General features: G+C 42.7%; 2 protein-coding genes across 3 annotated transcripts in view; one reads left to right on the forward strand and one right to left on the reverse strand.

Moving 5' to 3' along the window:
- The window catches only part of NSMCE2 (NSE2 SUMO ligase component of SMC5/6 complex), a 185863-nt gene extending 177994 nt beyond the window's left edge, over nt 1–7869 (reverse strand). The window contains exons 1-2 of the mRNA XM_077809804.1: nt 7515–7869; nt 4317–4463 (exon numbers count right to left, since the gene is read on the reverse strand). Of these exons, the coding sequence (XP_077665930.1) occupies nt 4317–4463; nt 7515–7869 (502 nt within the window). The remainder of the gene's footprint in view (nt 1–4316; nt 4464–7514) is intronic.
- Nucleotides 7688–16583, forward strand: part of WASHC5 (WASH complex subunit 5) — a 34736-nt gene continuing 25840 nt past the window's right edge. The window contains exons 1-6 of one of the 2 annotated variants that reach the window (XM_077809800.1): nt 7688–7833; nt 10260–10562; nt 13064–13209; nt 14450–14534; nt 15196–15296; nt 16268–16457. In XM_077809800.1, coding sequence (XP_077665926.1) covers nt 10377–10562; nt 13064–13209; nt 14450–14534; nt 15196–15296; nt 16268–16457 — 708 coding nt within the window. In that variant the 5' untranslated portion in view covers nt 7688–7833; nt 10260–10376. Of the gene's footprint in view, nt 7834–10259; nt 10563–13063; nt 13210–14449; nt 14535–15195; nt 15297–15385; nt 15508–16267; nt 16458–16583 lie in introns of those variants that run through there. The other variant, XM_077809802.1, reaches the window with a different exon arrangement.

The raw sequence follows: 16583 nt of genomic DNA on the forward strand, positions 1-16583 counted from the left end.
CAACACACAGACAGAGAGAACCTTTTGTTTCCCCCCCCCCCCTCCAGCTTTTAAATTATCTTGTCTCCTCATTGGTCATTTTGATCAGGTGCCAGCAAGGTTATCCTAGCTTCTTAACCCTTTACAGGTGAAGGGGTTTTTCCTCTGGCCAGGAGGGATTTAAAGGTGTTCACCCTTCCCTTTATATTTATGACAGGTGCATAAAATTTAAAGCCTACCCAAGCTGCAATTTCAGCAAAGAATCGACGCACTACTGAACAGGTTGACTTCCATAATCACACCGAGTTCTGAGAGCAGAAAGTAGGAGCTCTAAGGGCATATATTACTCTCCTAGAAATAGCACTTCCCAGTAGTACTGTTCCATTGGAAATTAATTTTCTTTTTTTCTTCCTCAATTTGACTTTTTGATACTGTAGCCAAGGGGAGCTCGACTACACACTTGTTCATTTTATATTTTTGTAGATGTCAATCGAAAAAGGAAAAAAAGCTGTCTTTCAAGATCCTTTGTTAATTGGAACGTGCCCTATTCTGATCCAACATAGGGGAAGCACACTTCCCTTAACAATATACTTGGAAATTTAACTCTGCCCTTCACCACGTCCCACATCTTTCTCTGAACCTTTCAGAGTGATCTTCAGCCCAGCAAACCATTCCACAATCTTTAAGTGAAATATTAATGCAACTGAACATCTTACCATTACATTCAAGTCTGCAGAAAATGACCCCAAGTCAGGAATGAAATGCACAGAAAATACTTGCACAGGTGTACCATAAGCTAAATTAACAGTAACCATGTTATATTTTCATCATGTAAATGGCCCTGTGTGATAGATTAGTGTTAATAATAATAATACCTTGTTCTTATACAGGACTTTTCATCTGTAGATGTCAAAGCATTTTACAAAGGAGGTCAGTGTCATTAGCCCCATGTCACAGGTGAGGAAGCTGCAGCATACAGAATTTACATGACTTGCCCAAGATCACCCACCAGGCCAGTGGCAGAGCCAGGAATAGAACTCCTGAGTCCTAGTCCAGAGTGTTACATATAATTCATAATCACAGAATCGTAGGACTGGAAGGGACCTCGAGAGGTCATCTAGTCCAGTCCTCTGCACTCATGGCAGGACCAAGTATTATCTAGACCAGGAATTGGTAACTTTTGGCATGTGGCCTGTCAAGGAAATCCGTTGGCGGGCCGGGACGCTTTGTTTACCTGCAGCGTCCGCAGGTTTCGGTCGATCACAGCTCCCACTGGCCACGATTCACCGTTCCAGGCCAATGGGAGCTGTGGGAAGCGGCAGCCAGCACATCCCTCAGCCCATGCCGCTTCCCGGATGGGCCATGCACCAAAGGTTGTCGATCCCTGATCTAGGCCATTCCTGACAAGTTTTTGTCTAACCTGCTCTTAAAAATGTCCAACGATGGAGATTCCACAACCTTCCTAGGCAATTTATTCCAGTGCTTAACCACCCTGACAGTTAGGAAGTTTTTCCTAATGTCCAACCTAAACCTCCCTTGCTGCAATTTAAGCCCACTGATTCTTAACCTATCCTCAGAGGTTAAGAAGAACAATTCTTCTCCCTTTTCCTTTTATGTACTTGAAAACTGTTATGTCCCTTCTCAGTCTTCTCTTTTTCAGACTAAACAAACCCAAGTTTTTTAATCTTCCCTCATAGGTCATGTTTTCTAGGCCTTTAATCATTTTTGTTGCTCTTCTCTGGACTTTTTCCGATTTGTCCACATCTTTCCTGAAATGTGGCACCCAGAACTGGACACAATACTCCAGCTGAGGCCTAATCAGCACAGAGTAGAGCAGAAGAATTACTTCTTGTGTCTTGCTTACAACACTCCTGCTAATACATCCCAGAATGATGTTCGCTTTTTTTGCAAGTGTTACACTGTTGACTCATATTTAACTTGTGGGCCACTGTGATCTCCAGATCCCTTTCTGCAGTACTCCTTCTTAGGCAGTCATTTCCCATTTTCCCATTCATATTTCACATTGTGCAACCTCAGGGCTGTTTTAACTTGTGCTGGCAATAACTGACTGTTAGGATATAGATATTCAGGCCTGTCTGTAAAGGCCTATACTCTAAGAGTTTAGGTGTATTCTTATCACTTAGCTAGTTATAGAGGTATAAAAGAAAGAATCAAAATCACTGTCTGCCGGTGTAAGGGCCTTCTCTTACTGTGACAGTCTGAGGCCCTGTTCTTAGGCTAAGGCCTTTGGCTAAGCAGCAGAGGCAGCCATAAGCTGGGAAGCGAATGGTCACATCCTCACATTCCAACCTAGTCACATTCAAATAAGGTGCTATTGGGCTGTTAGGAATACAATCCTGTCCTGATAATGCCTATCGCCTCCAGAGAAAGGGAAGTGCCTAGAAGATGGAAAAGGAAACTTAGTTTGATAGCATCCAGTCTGGCAAGAACTCACTTATCAATAGCTGGGATGTGAAATTCTCATTTCTTTGTTGTTCTATCACTGTAGTCCCCATTTCCCTACTGTTTGTCTGTATAATCTCTGTCTGGTTCTGTGATTGTTTCTGTCTGCTGTATAATTAATTTTGCTGGGTGTAAACTAATTAAGGTGGTGGGATATAATTGGTTAAATAATCATGTTACAATATGTCAGGATTGGTTAGTTAAATTTCAGTAAAATGATTGGTAAAGATACAGCGAAGCAGAACTCAAGTTTTACTATATAGTCTGCAGTCAATCAGGAAGCGTGTGGGTGGGGGAAATGGGAACAGGGAATGGGGGTGGGGAAATTGGAATCATGTTTAGCTAAGGGCAGGAATAGGAACTGGGACACAGGTAAGGCTCTGTGGTGTCAGAGCTGGGAAGGGGGACACTAAGGAAGGAAACTGGAATCATGCTTGCTGGAAGTTCACCCCAATCACCATCAAATTGTTTGCACCTTTGGACTTCAGGTATTGTTGCTCTCTGTTCATGTGAGAAGGACCAGGGAAGTAAGTGGGTGAAGGAATAAGCCCCCTAACACTGACTACTAGGGGTCATTCTGAGTGTCTGGGATTGCTGAAATACCGTGTTCTCTAGCACTTTCCCTCATACCCCAGCATGCCCCCTAAGTTGGGTAGAGATGGGGTGACACCAGAAGCAGAGGAATATAGGACAGGTTATACCAGTTTTACTCCAGCCATAGATTCCTGTATGCAAGGGGAATCTCTAGCTGCCTGTTTAAGCCAGCTTTTTGCTCCCTTTGCACTGCCAACGTAATGGGAATGACACACAGCTAAGAATCCTGTCCACTGTCTCTGACATGGTGGCTGGTTGAAAGGGTCAAGAGGGGAGAAAGGTAACATTCTAGAAATAGAAAGTTGTTCTTCATTGTAACTGAACCCAACTGATGCCTATCTAGTCTAGTTGTTGTTGAATGTCAGATTAGATATGCCATGAATATGCTTTTTGTTGTGTTGTCACAGGATTTTCAGTCTCCATTCTTATTAAAAGATAGATTCATTCATTATAATTAATCTGAATGTTTGACTGTTTGGAGATAAAGCCACCCTGGTACATCCTGGAAGGAAAAGCAACCTTCTGACCTCTTGTCAAGCTATTGTTTCTCCAATTGAGAACACTCATTTTAGGCAGCCCCGTAATGAGTACTACCCAGATCCTGGCTGTGGTCAGTAACAGCACAGGAAAAGTTGACTGACTGGTGGTAGGAATAGGGAATCTCACATTTTACTTTTCCCTTGAAAAGCAGAATTGCATGCATCTGACATTAGAAAACACGAAGGCCAAGATTTTCAGAAGTGACTAGGGATTTCGGGTACCTCCATTTTTGGATGCCCAGAATGAGGCACCTTCAAGAAGTGGGAGCTCAGCATTTTGTGAAGATGAGGCCTCTTAAATGTGCTATAAGTTGAGCACCCAAAATCACTAGTCACTTATGAAAATATCAGAACAAATACAAAGGAGCTACATTCGAACTCAGAGTCATTTTTTAATCAGTTTAGGATTTTTTGGATTGGTCTCCCTCCCCCCACTTTCTGCACTGCTAAATCTTCTGCAAAGCTGCAGAATAGCGAACACTGACATATAATTGGCCTTCTGTGGTACAAGAACTAGAGCATTATTTTCTTGCTATTTATATTTCCATTCGGTTTATCTTTCAAGACAGGGAAGTGATTTAAATGATAACTCCCTAAAGTAGACAGGACAGTAGAAGCTGCTACTCTCTGTAAAGAAGCTGGATTTTTATTGCTTCCAGGCCCACATATGCATGCTTAGGACTGTCTATAATGTTCAAAGGTGATAATAAACAAGATAATGTACTCTAAACAATTACTTACTGCAATTTTCCACAAGGTCAAGAGCAACATTCGTAGCAATATCCATCCCAGTGTTTATGTATGACTGGCAGTTTTTCAGAGACGATAGAGAAGAATCCACACAGTTGAACGAAATCACTGAACCCCCAGGCATCTTGAAATAATTCCCTTGGAAATAACAGAAAAGGGGTTTTAGAGATAAAGCGTTTGGAAAAAGAAACAGAAGTACAAATATCCAACTTAAAGTCCCAACAGCTCTAATCACATGTTGAAGAGCAGGGGTGAAATCCTGGCCCCACTGAAGTCAATGGAAGCTTTGTCATTGACTCCACTGGAGCCAAGATGTCACCCCAGATACACCAAACATCTATGGTGCAATGCAGAACAGCATTATACTGCAGAAAGTGGCTTGTGGCTTTCATATTCTCGTGCACACTGTTTCACTAAAGGTAAAATGCCCACTGATTATAAGGGCTGTTCTGACAAACAGGCAGCCCTCAGAAGAAACAGACTAACAATTGTCACTTATTTAGAGACCATCAAACAAAGGACAGGACTCTGTCCCAAGAATGCATTCACTAGTAAAATTACCCAATTCCTACACTGGAAAAGAGTGATGTGTCTCTATTACCAAAAAGGTCACAAAAGTAACACTGCAGCTCTACCACCAGCAGCCTAGCTCTCTCACTGATTCACTGCCTTCCCTCTGTTGGTACATTGGCTGCCACACCAGCTCCTAAGGGACTCTTCCCACCTGTAATGGGATTGCTTGCTCCTACAGTTATGCACCATTGCTCGTCTATAAGTTAATTGTCTGTTTTCCAACCTGAAAAGTTCCAGTCTTTTTAATCTCTCCTCGTACGGAAACTGTTCCATACCCCTAATCATTTTTATTGTCCTTTTTTGTACCTTTTCCAATTCTAATATATCTTTTTTGAGATGGGGCAACTAGACCTGCATGCAGTATTCAAGATGTGCGTATATCATGGATTTATATAGAGGCATTAATATATTTTTGTCTTATTATTAAGGTTAAGATTTTGTCACAGAAATTTTTCATCAAAGTCACAGACAGATCACAGGCAATAAGCAAAAATTCACGGAAGCCAATAACCTGTTCATAGGGGAGGGGAACTGAACATTCCAAGCCCCATCAGGAGGGCAGGAGTGGCTGAGAGCTGCTCCAGCCCTCCGGCTGCAGCTGGGCTGATGCCAAAGAAGTCTCGGAGGTCCACTAAAGTTACGGAACCTGTGACCTCCATGTCAGAATCATATCCTTACTTATTATCTATCCCTTTTCTAATGGTTCCCCAATTTGTGTGTCATCTGTAGGGCCCTACCAAATTCACGGCCATGAAAAACACATCACAGACCATGAAATCTGAGATCTCCCCCCGTGAAATTAGGTCTTTTTTTGTGCTTTTACCCTACACTATAAGGATTTCACAGGGGAGACCAGCGTTTCTCAAATTGGGGATCTTGACCCAAAAGAGAGTTGCGGGGGGGTTGCAAGGTTATTTTAGGGGTGTCACGGTATTACCACCCTTATTTCGGTGCTGTCTTCAGAGCTGGACAACCAGAGAGCGACAGCTATTACCAGGCGCACAGCTCTGAAGGCAGCGCCCTGCCAACAGCGGCAAAGAAGTAAGGGTAGCAATACCATACCATGCCACCTTTACTTCCACACTGTTGCCTTCAGAGCTGGGCGGCCAGAGGGTGGGGCTACTGACTGAGGGCCCAGCTCTTGTGCTTTTACCCTACACCATACAGATTTCACAGGGGAGACCAGCGTTTCTCAAATTGGGGGTCTTGACCCAAAAGAGAGTTGCGGGGGGGGGTCACAAGGTTATTTTAGGGGTGTCACGGTATTACCACCCTTATTTCGGTGCTGCCTTCAGAGCTGGACAACCAGGGAGCAGCGGCTATTACCAGGCGCCCAGCTCTGAAGGCAGCACCCTGCCAGCAGCAGCACAGAAGTAAGGGCCCAGCAGCAGTGCAGAAGTAAGGGTAGCAGTACTGCAACCCCCCTACAATAACCATGTGACCCTTCCCCTCCCCCCACAACTCCATTTTGGGTCAGGCCCTCTACAATTACAACACTGTGAAATTTCAGATTTAAATAGCTGAAATCATGAAATTTACAATTTTTTAAATCCTATGACCATGAAATTGACCAAAATCGACTGTAAACTTTATCAGTGATGATTTTAGGTTTTCTTCCATGTCATAGATAAAAATGTTAAATAGCACAGAGCCAAGAACCACTCCCAGGGAGACCACACTGGAAACATAACTGCTTGATGACAATTCCGCAGCTACAGTTACATTTTGAGACCTATCAGTTAGCCAGATTTTAATCCATTTAATATTTGCTATGTTCATTTTATATGCTTCTAGTTTTTTAACAAAAATGTTGTATGGTGCCAAGTCCAATGCCATACAAAAGTCTAAGTATATTACATCAGCACTATTACCTTTATCAACCAAATTTATAAACCCATCAAAAAAAAGATATCAAGTTAGTTTGAGAGGATCTATTTTCCATAAACCCATTTTAGCACCTTATGGCTAGAAACTTCTTTTTTATTTTACATTGAGATTCTGCAGAATGTGTCAGTACCCAGCTGCCCCATGACTCAGTTTCCCCATCTTTAAAACAGGGATAAAAAAAAAAGACCTTTGCAACACACTTTGAGATCTACGGATGAAAAATGCCAAGTATCCCTGATACTCCCAAGGCCACCCTCCCAGACACTCAGTGCTCCCTTTTGTCAGGGCCAGAGATTGCCTGTCAGTTATTGTCCTAGTGCTGATCCCCCCCACCACCCTGGGGTGGGTTTCCAGGTGAAACATGCCAAGCAAAGAGCTGTGCTATCTCGGCCTTCACTTCACATCTTGGGGCCACACCACAGCATCCCGCTGGCAGGCACAGAGGTGGCAGTAGGGCCACCACTAGGCTGCCCCAGGCCAGAGGGAGCTGCAAACGCCTCAGGGGCAACAGATGCACCAGGTTTGGGAGCATCCACACTGAGACTAACCTCACTGGGTAACATCACGCACACGCACACACACACACTCCATCCACCCAGCTAAAGCGGAGTGCTTGAGGGGAGGCCCATCAGCCTCTCGCCCATTGCTGGCAGCTTCTCCCTCCCCACCAGGGAGCCTCCCGCCAATCCCTGCCCGGGCGGGGCGCCCGCAACGCATCAGCCCCCCTACCTGGTGCCGGGGGCTCAGGCCCTGCCTGAGGCGGCTCCGCCGGTAGCAGGCCGCGCTCCCCTCCGTCCCTATAGGAACCGCCGCCGCCGCCGCCACGGGAGGCGCTGACGCTCCGCGGCGCAGGCGGGCACCGAGCAGGAACCGACTCATCAGCCGGCGCCCGGGCACATGACCCAGGGCCGCTGGCGTCGGCTGGGCGGGCCGCTGCACCGAGGGCTTCCAGCCTGCGGCGTCCGGGCCTCCAGAAATCGCCTGCGAGTGGCCTGGCCCGGGGGAAGCCCAGCGCCTTTCTGGGCGAGGAGGGAGCCCGGCTGGCACAGTAAGTGCGGGGGGTGCCTTGGCAGGCCCAGGGCATTCTTGGGGAGCTCCTATTTAGGGTGGGGGTGGGGAAGCAGGAGCTCTGCCGCACCCCCTGGGAGCGGGGGGTGTTGTGATTTCGGAGGGTGGATGGCTGAGGGTTAATTCCGGGGCGCCGGGTAATGCTGGGGCGAGGGGGTGCTGGGGCTGTGTCTTCTTCCAGGGGACGCCCTGGGTGGGGGGGCCGGCTGTGATGGTGGGAGGGTGACGGTGTCATTTTGCGGGTGTTGTTTCCTGGGTAGGAGGGTAGGTTGTGTTTGTGAGGCACTCGGGGCATTTCTCTGGTGGGGAGGCTGGAGCGCGAGTACCTGGGACTCGTAGGGTTGCCAACCGTCCAGGATTGTCCAGAGCCTGCAGGAAGTAAAGATTATGTCATGTGATGGCAAGGACTCTGGTGGCACTTTATTTGTTGTTTTTGTGGATACAGGCTAGCGCGGTTACCCCCTGACGCTTGTCATGTGATGAAAACCTCCAGGAATATGTCCAAGCAAAATTGGCAACCCTGCCTGGGACATGTGGGTTTGGTGTGAAGGGAAATTGGTAAATGCCAGTGAGGGTGGGAGATGTTTGTTTCATTGCACAAGCCGGAGGTAACGAGTGGGATGAAAGCCAGTGAGTTCTTCAGTATCTCCTTGAAACATACTGTACAAAAGTCATTGACTGCTAAAAGGAGCCTTTAATATTAATCCAAAATGAGGGCCTATCTCTGTCCCTGTAAGTAAGACTTAACCACTCTGCAAGTTACTTATTTTGGACCACCAACTGTCTTCTTGAGTTTGAAATATTTTAATTTGACATTCATTTAAAATCAAAAAACCATGTTAGACTGATGAACTGCATTTTTGGAGGGTAGGGTGAGGCATCCTTTAAGGCCCAGTCCTGCTGTCCTTGATTTAGGTCCTGATCCTGCAATAAGCATGGCATGGGCAAACTTCTGTAGCCAGGTAAAACTCATTCCAGGGCTGTGTACTTAAACAGGAGAAAGATTGGGCCCTTATTAGGTATGCTGTGGCAGAGTGGGTTTAAAGGGGAAGCTGTCAACTTAGATTTAGCTCAACATTTTTTTAAAACAAGCTTTTATGAAACCTAAAATCAATACAAACATTTCCACAGATGTTTTAAAAAATGAAAATAGTTGCCTTTAACATTGCTGCACTAAATATCTCCTAGGGAAAGTGACCACAAATAAAAGCGAAACTCACTTTGTTGATTTCCTTCGTGCAAGCTGAGAGACATGCAAAAATTAAACAGATTGTTTGTCTCAAAGCTGCAAACAGTCAATTAATTTTGATTTCTTATTCATACTTTACATATGATTGTAGTGACTGAAACTATATGAAAAAGGAAGTGATTGGACAGTTGTAATTTTTGGGGTCTTTTTAACTGGATACAATTAAGATTCCTGACTTGGAGAGAGATCGCTATGACCTAGAAGTGCGACCACAGTTGAAAAGGTGTCTGTGTAGCAATGAATATGCTCAAATAAATTGGTTAGTCTCTAAGGTGCCACAAGTACTCCTTTTCTTTTTGCGAATACAGACTAACATGGCTGTTACTCTGAAACGAATGAATAAATGATTGACCCTGAGCTGCAGTTAGCTCTCATTCATCTAAATGTTTATCCACTTTGCTGTAGCACTTTTGGTTGTGTTGTTTTATAGATCTAAGGTGGCTGTGCTATTCTTAACTCATTTTATAAAGTACTAGCTTGTGACAGTATCTTGCTTCTGCTGCTTGGCCTGTCATCTGCTTTGATCATTTTGCCTTTTAGCAGCTGTCCAGAAATCTTTTGGTAAAGATTGTGCTTAGATAAGCTATTACCCTCAGGAGAGTGGGTTTGTGGGTGGGGAGAAAACCTGGATTTGTGCTGGAAATGGCCCAACTTGATTATCATACACATTGTAAGGAGAGTGATCACTTTAGATAAGCTATTACGAGCAGGAGAGTGGGATGGGGGGAGAGAAAACCTTTTGTAGTGGTAAACACCCATTTTTTCATGGTTTGTGTGTATAAAAAGATCTTCTGTACTTTCCACAGTATGCATCCGATGAAGTGAGCTGTAGCTCACGAAAGCTTATGCTCAAATAAATTGGTTAGTCTCTAAGGTGCCACAAGTACTCCTTTTCTTTTTGCGAATACAGACTAACACGGCTGTTACTCTGAAACCTGTCATTGTGCTACAGTTTCTCATCTGACCTTGGAGTTGTCTTAGCTAAGTGCTGTATATATGCGGAAGATACACTACAGTGTTTATTTTTCATCTGCCATCTACTCTCCGTTGCTGGGGTATATAGAGTTCTATAACTATAGTTTTTCCAGAGTTACTTTAATATCTATAGATTGAGCCATTTAAAATGTGCTGAATGTGCGGATTTTTTGTTTTTACAGGTAATTTAGATGGCGCATGTAGTTTTCCAGTTAGACTTCTTTCTCCAAATGACTTGAAGATTGAAACTCAAAAACAGACTGCAATAATATCACTACTCTGTCACAGTCATCTTCAGGATGGTTGATTTTCTAGCTGAAAACAATCACTGTGGCCAGGCAATTCTTCGGATTGTCTCTTGTGGAAATGCCATCATTGCAGAACTTTTGAGACTGTCTGAGTTTATTCCTAGTGTTTTTAGGCTCAAAGACAAGGCTGATCAACAGAAGTATGGGGATATCATATTTGATTTCAGTTACTTTAAGGTAAATATTACTCTGCAATGTTAAATCTCTCTCTTGAACCATCATTTTCTTACTGGAGCACTATTTCTCTAGGCAGCGTTTCTCAAACTGGCATCTGTGGACCCACACTGATCAACTCCTACCCCTTCCTACCTCAACTCTGCCCCTCTCTCCCAGCGCCTCTTGCATGCCAGGGACCAGCTGTTCAGTGGCATGCAGGAGGCTCTAGGAGGGAGCAGGAGGAGCGGGGATGGGACGCACTTGGGGGAGGGGGTGGAATCATGTCTGGGGCCACTGGCCCCACTGATCAACTCCTTCCCCTCCTTCACAGTGCCTCCTGCATGCCAGGAAACAGCTGTTCCCCGGCATGCAGGAGGCGTGGGGAGGAGCAGGGATGGGGCATGCTTGGGGAAAGAAGTGGGGAAGAGGAGGGGCAGGGGTGGAGTAGTTGTGGGAAGAGCTGGAGCCTTGGGGGAAGGAGTGAAGTGTGGGCAGGACCTGGAGCTGAGTCGGGGTTTGGGGGTCTGCGAAAAATTTTAAATCAAAGGGGGGTCCTCAGGTTGCTGAAGTTTGAGAACCGCTGCTCTAGGGTGTTTTAACCTGTTCGTATGCATGTGTTAAAACCTGCCATTCTTGAGTAATTAATTGTGTTAAACTCTTACATTTGATAGTAATTAATAAAATTATATTTTATGCTGAATTTGGTATTGGCAATAAATTCACCCAAAGTGAGGTTACAATTTGGATATGCCTGCACATTTAGCTCTTTATTGCTTGAGTGAACTAAATCCAAAAACCTCATGTCACACCTTTTCCCCTGTCTTGTTTATTCCTGTGAGTCAGAAACAGAGTATAGTCTAGATCTTGTGTCTGGACAACAGGAATTTGATTTTTAATTCCATTGGCTCTATCGGATTATTTAAAAGGAGGATATAAGGGGAGAAAAAAGGGATGGTATAAAATGCACACTTGAATAAGAAATCCCAAAATACACCCTTTTTGAAAAGGTTGTTGGGTTGTCCCAGCTGAAAAAGTGGAATTAGGCCTTTTTAATTATCTGAAGGACAGTTTCATACTTAAAATCTCACTTTCAACAGGACGATCAAATTCTGAGTATGTCAACAATGGCTGTCTCCCTTCAAGTAGTATCATGAGATTCCTGATGCATTTCTGGTTGCCTTAACCCTGTTCTCTATCTTCTGCTGCATTGAAAGCTACCTTTATATAACTTCCTTTTAATAACAATTCTGTGATGGTTCGTTCTCCATTAGATCTGTTCATGTGTGCTGAACTAACAAGCATATGCAGGATCAGTGGCCAGAGAGGATCCCTTTTTTCCCTTCCTGGGTTTAACTTCTGAAAGTGCTTTCACTTTGCTGTTTTTCAGGACAGTTTGGGAAGGGATCCTCACAGTGACTAATTTGCCTTTCTGTTTCTGAGAATTGTACAGTAAGAGACCTCTGATCGTGTAATGGTATTTTATAGAAAGAGTGGTGAGCTCTGAGCATTGGATGGGGAATCGGGAGCTCAAATTCTAATCCCATTTATGACCTCATTTTCCTCAGTGCCTACGGGAGACTGAGGCACAAATAGATTTAAAGGCACATCATCAATTTGGAAATCATGCTTTTTGTCTAAAATCCATAGTATACAAGTAACATCTAAAATCACTATATTTGAAAGAGATTTGAGATTAAAAATTGTTTGTTTACTTTGTGTAATATATGCTGTCAATTTCACTGCTTTACCTGTATTGTCAGTCAGTCCTTGTGTTCTGCATGTGTGGATCTTTCACACAGGACCAAGAGAAAAAGAAATATTTTAAAAACTCACAAAAATTGCCATGAGGATCTAGGCAGCTGTCAGACTTCAAATATATTTTTAAGTTACTTATTTTATAAAGTTCAAGGTGGCAGCACCCTTTGCAGCTGTTTCCTCTCTTCCCTTCCATCTGTAAAATGCGTACCTACTCTACAGGTTTATTTTGAGGAATAACATGAGGCCTGGGCCTGCCAACACACCCATAGTTCTGCTGCCTTCAAAGACATAATATGCATTAGAAAAAACTAATTATGTGAGCTGCTGTTTGCAGAATCTTGCACTTAAGGTCATAGAATCCAGCCTGAATATGGGAGGATCAAAAGTATTAAGAGTGGAATTATGGCTCCACTGAAGCCAATGGCAAAAGTCTTCCTGACTTCAATAGGACCATGATTTCACCCAAAGTGTTAATTACTATGTTTGCAGCTTCCATATAAGAATTCCTAATAACATGTAAAATCCATCAACCTTTTATTATACAATTGATTTATAAGTACAAATGTCCAAAATATCTTTTGGGGGAAGAGCTAATTGTGAAATCAAAGTTAGCTGAACACACCTTGACAATGCTATTTTTTGGTAGTTAAGGTGGATGCAATTGCTCAATACATAATTAATTCACATACTGTTTTCCTACAGCGAACAGTCATAATTCTGATCAATGTTCTTTACTAATTTTTAAATCAATTTCCTCTTCTTAGGGGCCTGAGATCTGTGAAGGCAAGTTGGAAGCCAAACCTGAGTTACTGGATTTAGATGAAGAATTTCGTGAAAACAACATAGAAATTTTGACAAGATTTTATCTAGCATTTCAAAGTGTCCATAAATATATTGTAGATTTAAACAGGTATGTGTGTAAGATTTGTTAGTGTAGTGACTCCAGTAATTGTATGATCTTAATTGTTTTTTTTTCTCTGCCTAAATATTTCTGTGTTACTTAGCAGCATGACCTGCTGTAATGAGTACTGTGTTATGCTTCTGTCACTGTCTCCAACATGTTGATGGACCTTGGGCAAGTTACTTCACCTGTGTCTTCCTTTCCTTATGAGTAAACTGGAAATGATGATACTTGCCCATCTTTGTAAAATGTTTTTGACATCTGTGTATGAAGGGAGATCTATTATTATAAAATCAACTTTTTGGTGTTGCAAAAGAGTGTGAGAATTAAGATAAAAATTTTTAGCTTGTACCTCTCTATCTCTGACCTCCAATGGCACTGCTTTCCTAAATTATTTGTTTCAGAGTAACTACCTTACCCCAGGGTTACTGTTTTAAAAGGCTCCTGAAATCATGTAGAATTGCCAGAGACTCCATAAAATCCAGTAGGGACTTTGCTCTAGCTATTGATTTTATGTGGAAGGTGCTCAGCTACTGTGGTGATGGACGAGTACTAGAAAACCTTTTTTAGATAGATATATCCCTCTTAACAATTAAGATGAAACCATTCCACTTCCAACTTTCCCCTTGCAAAATGGAATGGAGCTATATTAGGGAAATGTACAGTAACTGATATTTGTGAGGTGACTTCTGGGCCTCCTGTCAAACTGTCAATGCCCTCTAGACTCCAGTGATGAAGCTCTGATTAACCTTCTGCATAATATTCCAGCCTTTTCTCCTAGTCTGACTAGTTCCTAGTTTTTCCTTCCCGTGCTCTGCTCTTTAGGTTACCTCCATCCATACAGAGGTGAGGGGATGGTTTGCAAAGGAGTTGTTCTCACTTGAATAAAGGCCTCAAATCTGCAAGATACTGAATACTCTCCAATTCATTGACATTAACTGAACCAGAGCATGATCAGTATGTTGCAGGAGACACTCTACATCTAGTGGGCTCAGACCTCCAATGCCTTCCTCAGATTATTAGGACCTTTCTGTTTTTTTTCTGTGCTTGAGAAACTTGTGCTTGTTGAATCTTTGCTAAGTGAACTTTATACTCTGGGAGATGTTGTCATAACCTTATAAGCAGGGCTTCTACATTCTTCTGTTGAGCTTCAGGGGAAACTGCCCCACTTGCTCGTAAGGGCACATCAGTTGAGAACAGAAAACGGACTCCTGGTGGTGAGTGACCTACTCTTGGTTACTGTTTGTAGATATTTGGATGATCTCAATGAAGGAATTTACATTCAACAAACAATAGAAACTGTGCTCCTTAATGAAGATGGCAAGCAACTTCTAGTAAGTATTTACCAGTTTGTAACCAGTAATATAAACTACATCAACTATATTAGCGTCAGATACAATTTGGCATCCACCCTTTATAAATTGAACTTAAACATATTGTCTGTCTATATTTTAACTTCACAAAATGCATTCAAGCTCTGTGGCTCACTTTTTGTCAGGAATCCATGTAGGAAATGGTAAGAGGATAAGGAAACATTTTCATTTTCACTTCATTATGGTTCAAATCTGATCCAGGTCATTAGTGATCCAAAACTCACTGCCACCTGAGGACCGTTTAATGGCCACTGTGAAATAATTTGGTCATCTCAGACCATTTTAGCAGATAGTTGCCCTCGTCCCATACATAGATCGCTCCACTAGTAAGACAAGTGGGTATTTCTGCAAAGCTAAAAATAGATTGGCAGGGAGATTATTTTCTCATGCTTAGCCTTGTTCTCGAGCAGCCACTTCTAACAAACTTTTTGGCAAGCCCAGGTGTGGAAGTAATGTCTGAGCTACATCTGTTTGATTGATGAGACAAAACATGGAATCACTGTCATCTGGCACTTTTCAGAAGATGTAAAAACACTTAATTCACTTTAAAATATTAATTAAATGGTAAATATGTTAGTGTTTAAATAGCATTAATTTGTTAATTCATATTATTTCTCAACAGTGTGAAGCTCTCTATTTGTATGGAGTCATGTTGCTGGTCATTGACCAGAAAATTGAAGGGGAGGTCAGAGAGAGAATCTTGGTTTCCTACTATAGATACAGGTATCCTTGTGCTTGGAAGTATTTGAATGTGGTTTGTGTAGTAAAAATGTAGCATGCAGTATATTTAGCTAAGATTTTTCTTTCTATAGGCATTAATTTAATATGGGATGTGGAGGTATTGGCTCCTTTCCTGCAATCAGATCCACATGGTGGTTGCTGGTGCCCCTGCAGAGCCTCATGGACATCAGGGTTACTTCTTTCATGCACCAAGGTCTGCCTGCACAAATCCAGCTGCTTCCTGCGTAGATCCAATTGTATGAGCAGTGCTATAGACTTGTTCTGATTCTGACCTTATGAGGACTTGGTCACCTTGGCTAAAATATTTCTGCCTACAGCTTCAGTACTGTAACCCTCATCTATCAGAATATAACAAGTTTCCAAAGGCACAAGAACAATTTTGTGAAATATGCCGAGTTCCAGATAGTACATTTATTCCCGAATGTACTTCCTACAGTTACAGCACACTTCTGAAAGGTCCAATCAATAAATAGAGCTGCTAGCTGAACTCAGGAATCTTTGTTAAATCACACAGAATCCTCCAAGAATATCAATCTAACCCCTTTCACCAGTAATACGCTCGCTAAAAGGAAAAAAGATATGCTTGTTTAATCCTTAAATGAATCCTCACACCTCAACAGATGCCTCTTCTAACTTTCAGACATAAGAAAGTAGAGTGGAAATTCCTCACTTCCAGAATATGAGGGTGGGGCAAGGAAGGGAATTCAGAAGTAAAAGAAAATGTCAGATTCATCTCCTGAATTGAATGCTTTCTGTTTCTATCCTCTGTGAACTATGCATAAGGTTCTCTGTTTCATTCATGCTTTGTACCCTTAGTTAGGATTCCAGTATAGGCATCTATAGCTGCCCTTCCTTGGTAAGGGGAAAATAATGTGTTGGGGGGTTTTTTTTGGGGTGGGTGTTTAATGGGTCAGTTCATGTAGATACATATTCTTTTTCCTTTTATAACCTAGTGCTGCTCGATCTGCTGATTCCAATATGGATGATATATGTAAGCTGCTTCGAAGCACTGGGTACTCAAGCCAACCAGGAGCTAAAAGGCCTCTAAACTATCCTGAAAGTTACTTCAGTAGGGTACCCATAAGTGAAACATTCATCAGCATGGTTATTGGCCGCTTGAGATCTGATGACATCTATAACCAAGTGAGTTAATCAGTGAGTTTTGGTGCTCTTAAGAGTTTGTTAATAAAAAGGCACTTTCTTGACCCTATTGGTATATGCAGAATTTGTTCAATTTATCAATGTAAAGGTGAAGGAATACACTTCTCC

Source organism: Eretmochelys imbricata, chromosome 2 (genome assembly GCF_965152235.1).
Source record: "Eretmochelys imbricata isolate rEreImb1 chromosome 2, rEreImb1.hap1, whole genome shotgun sequence".
Classification (NCBI taxonomy): Eukaryota; Metazoa; Chordata; order Testudines; family Cheloniidae; genus Eretmochelys; species Eretmochelys imbricata.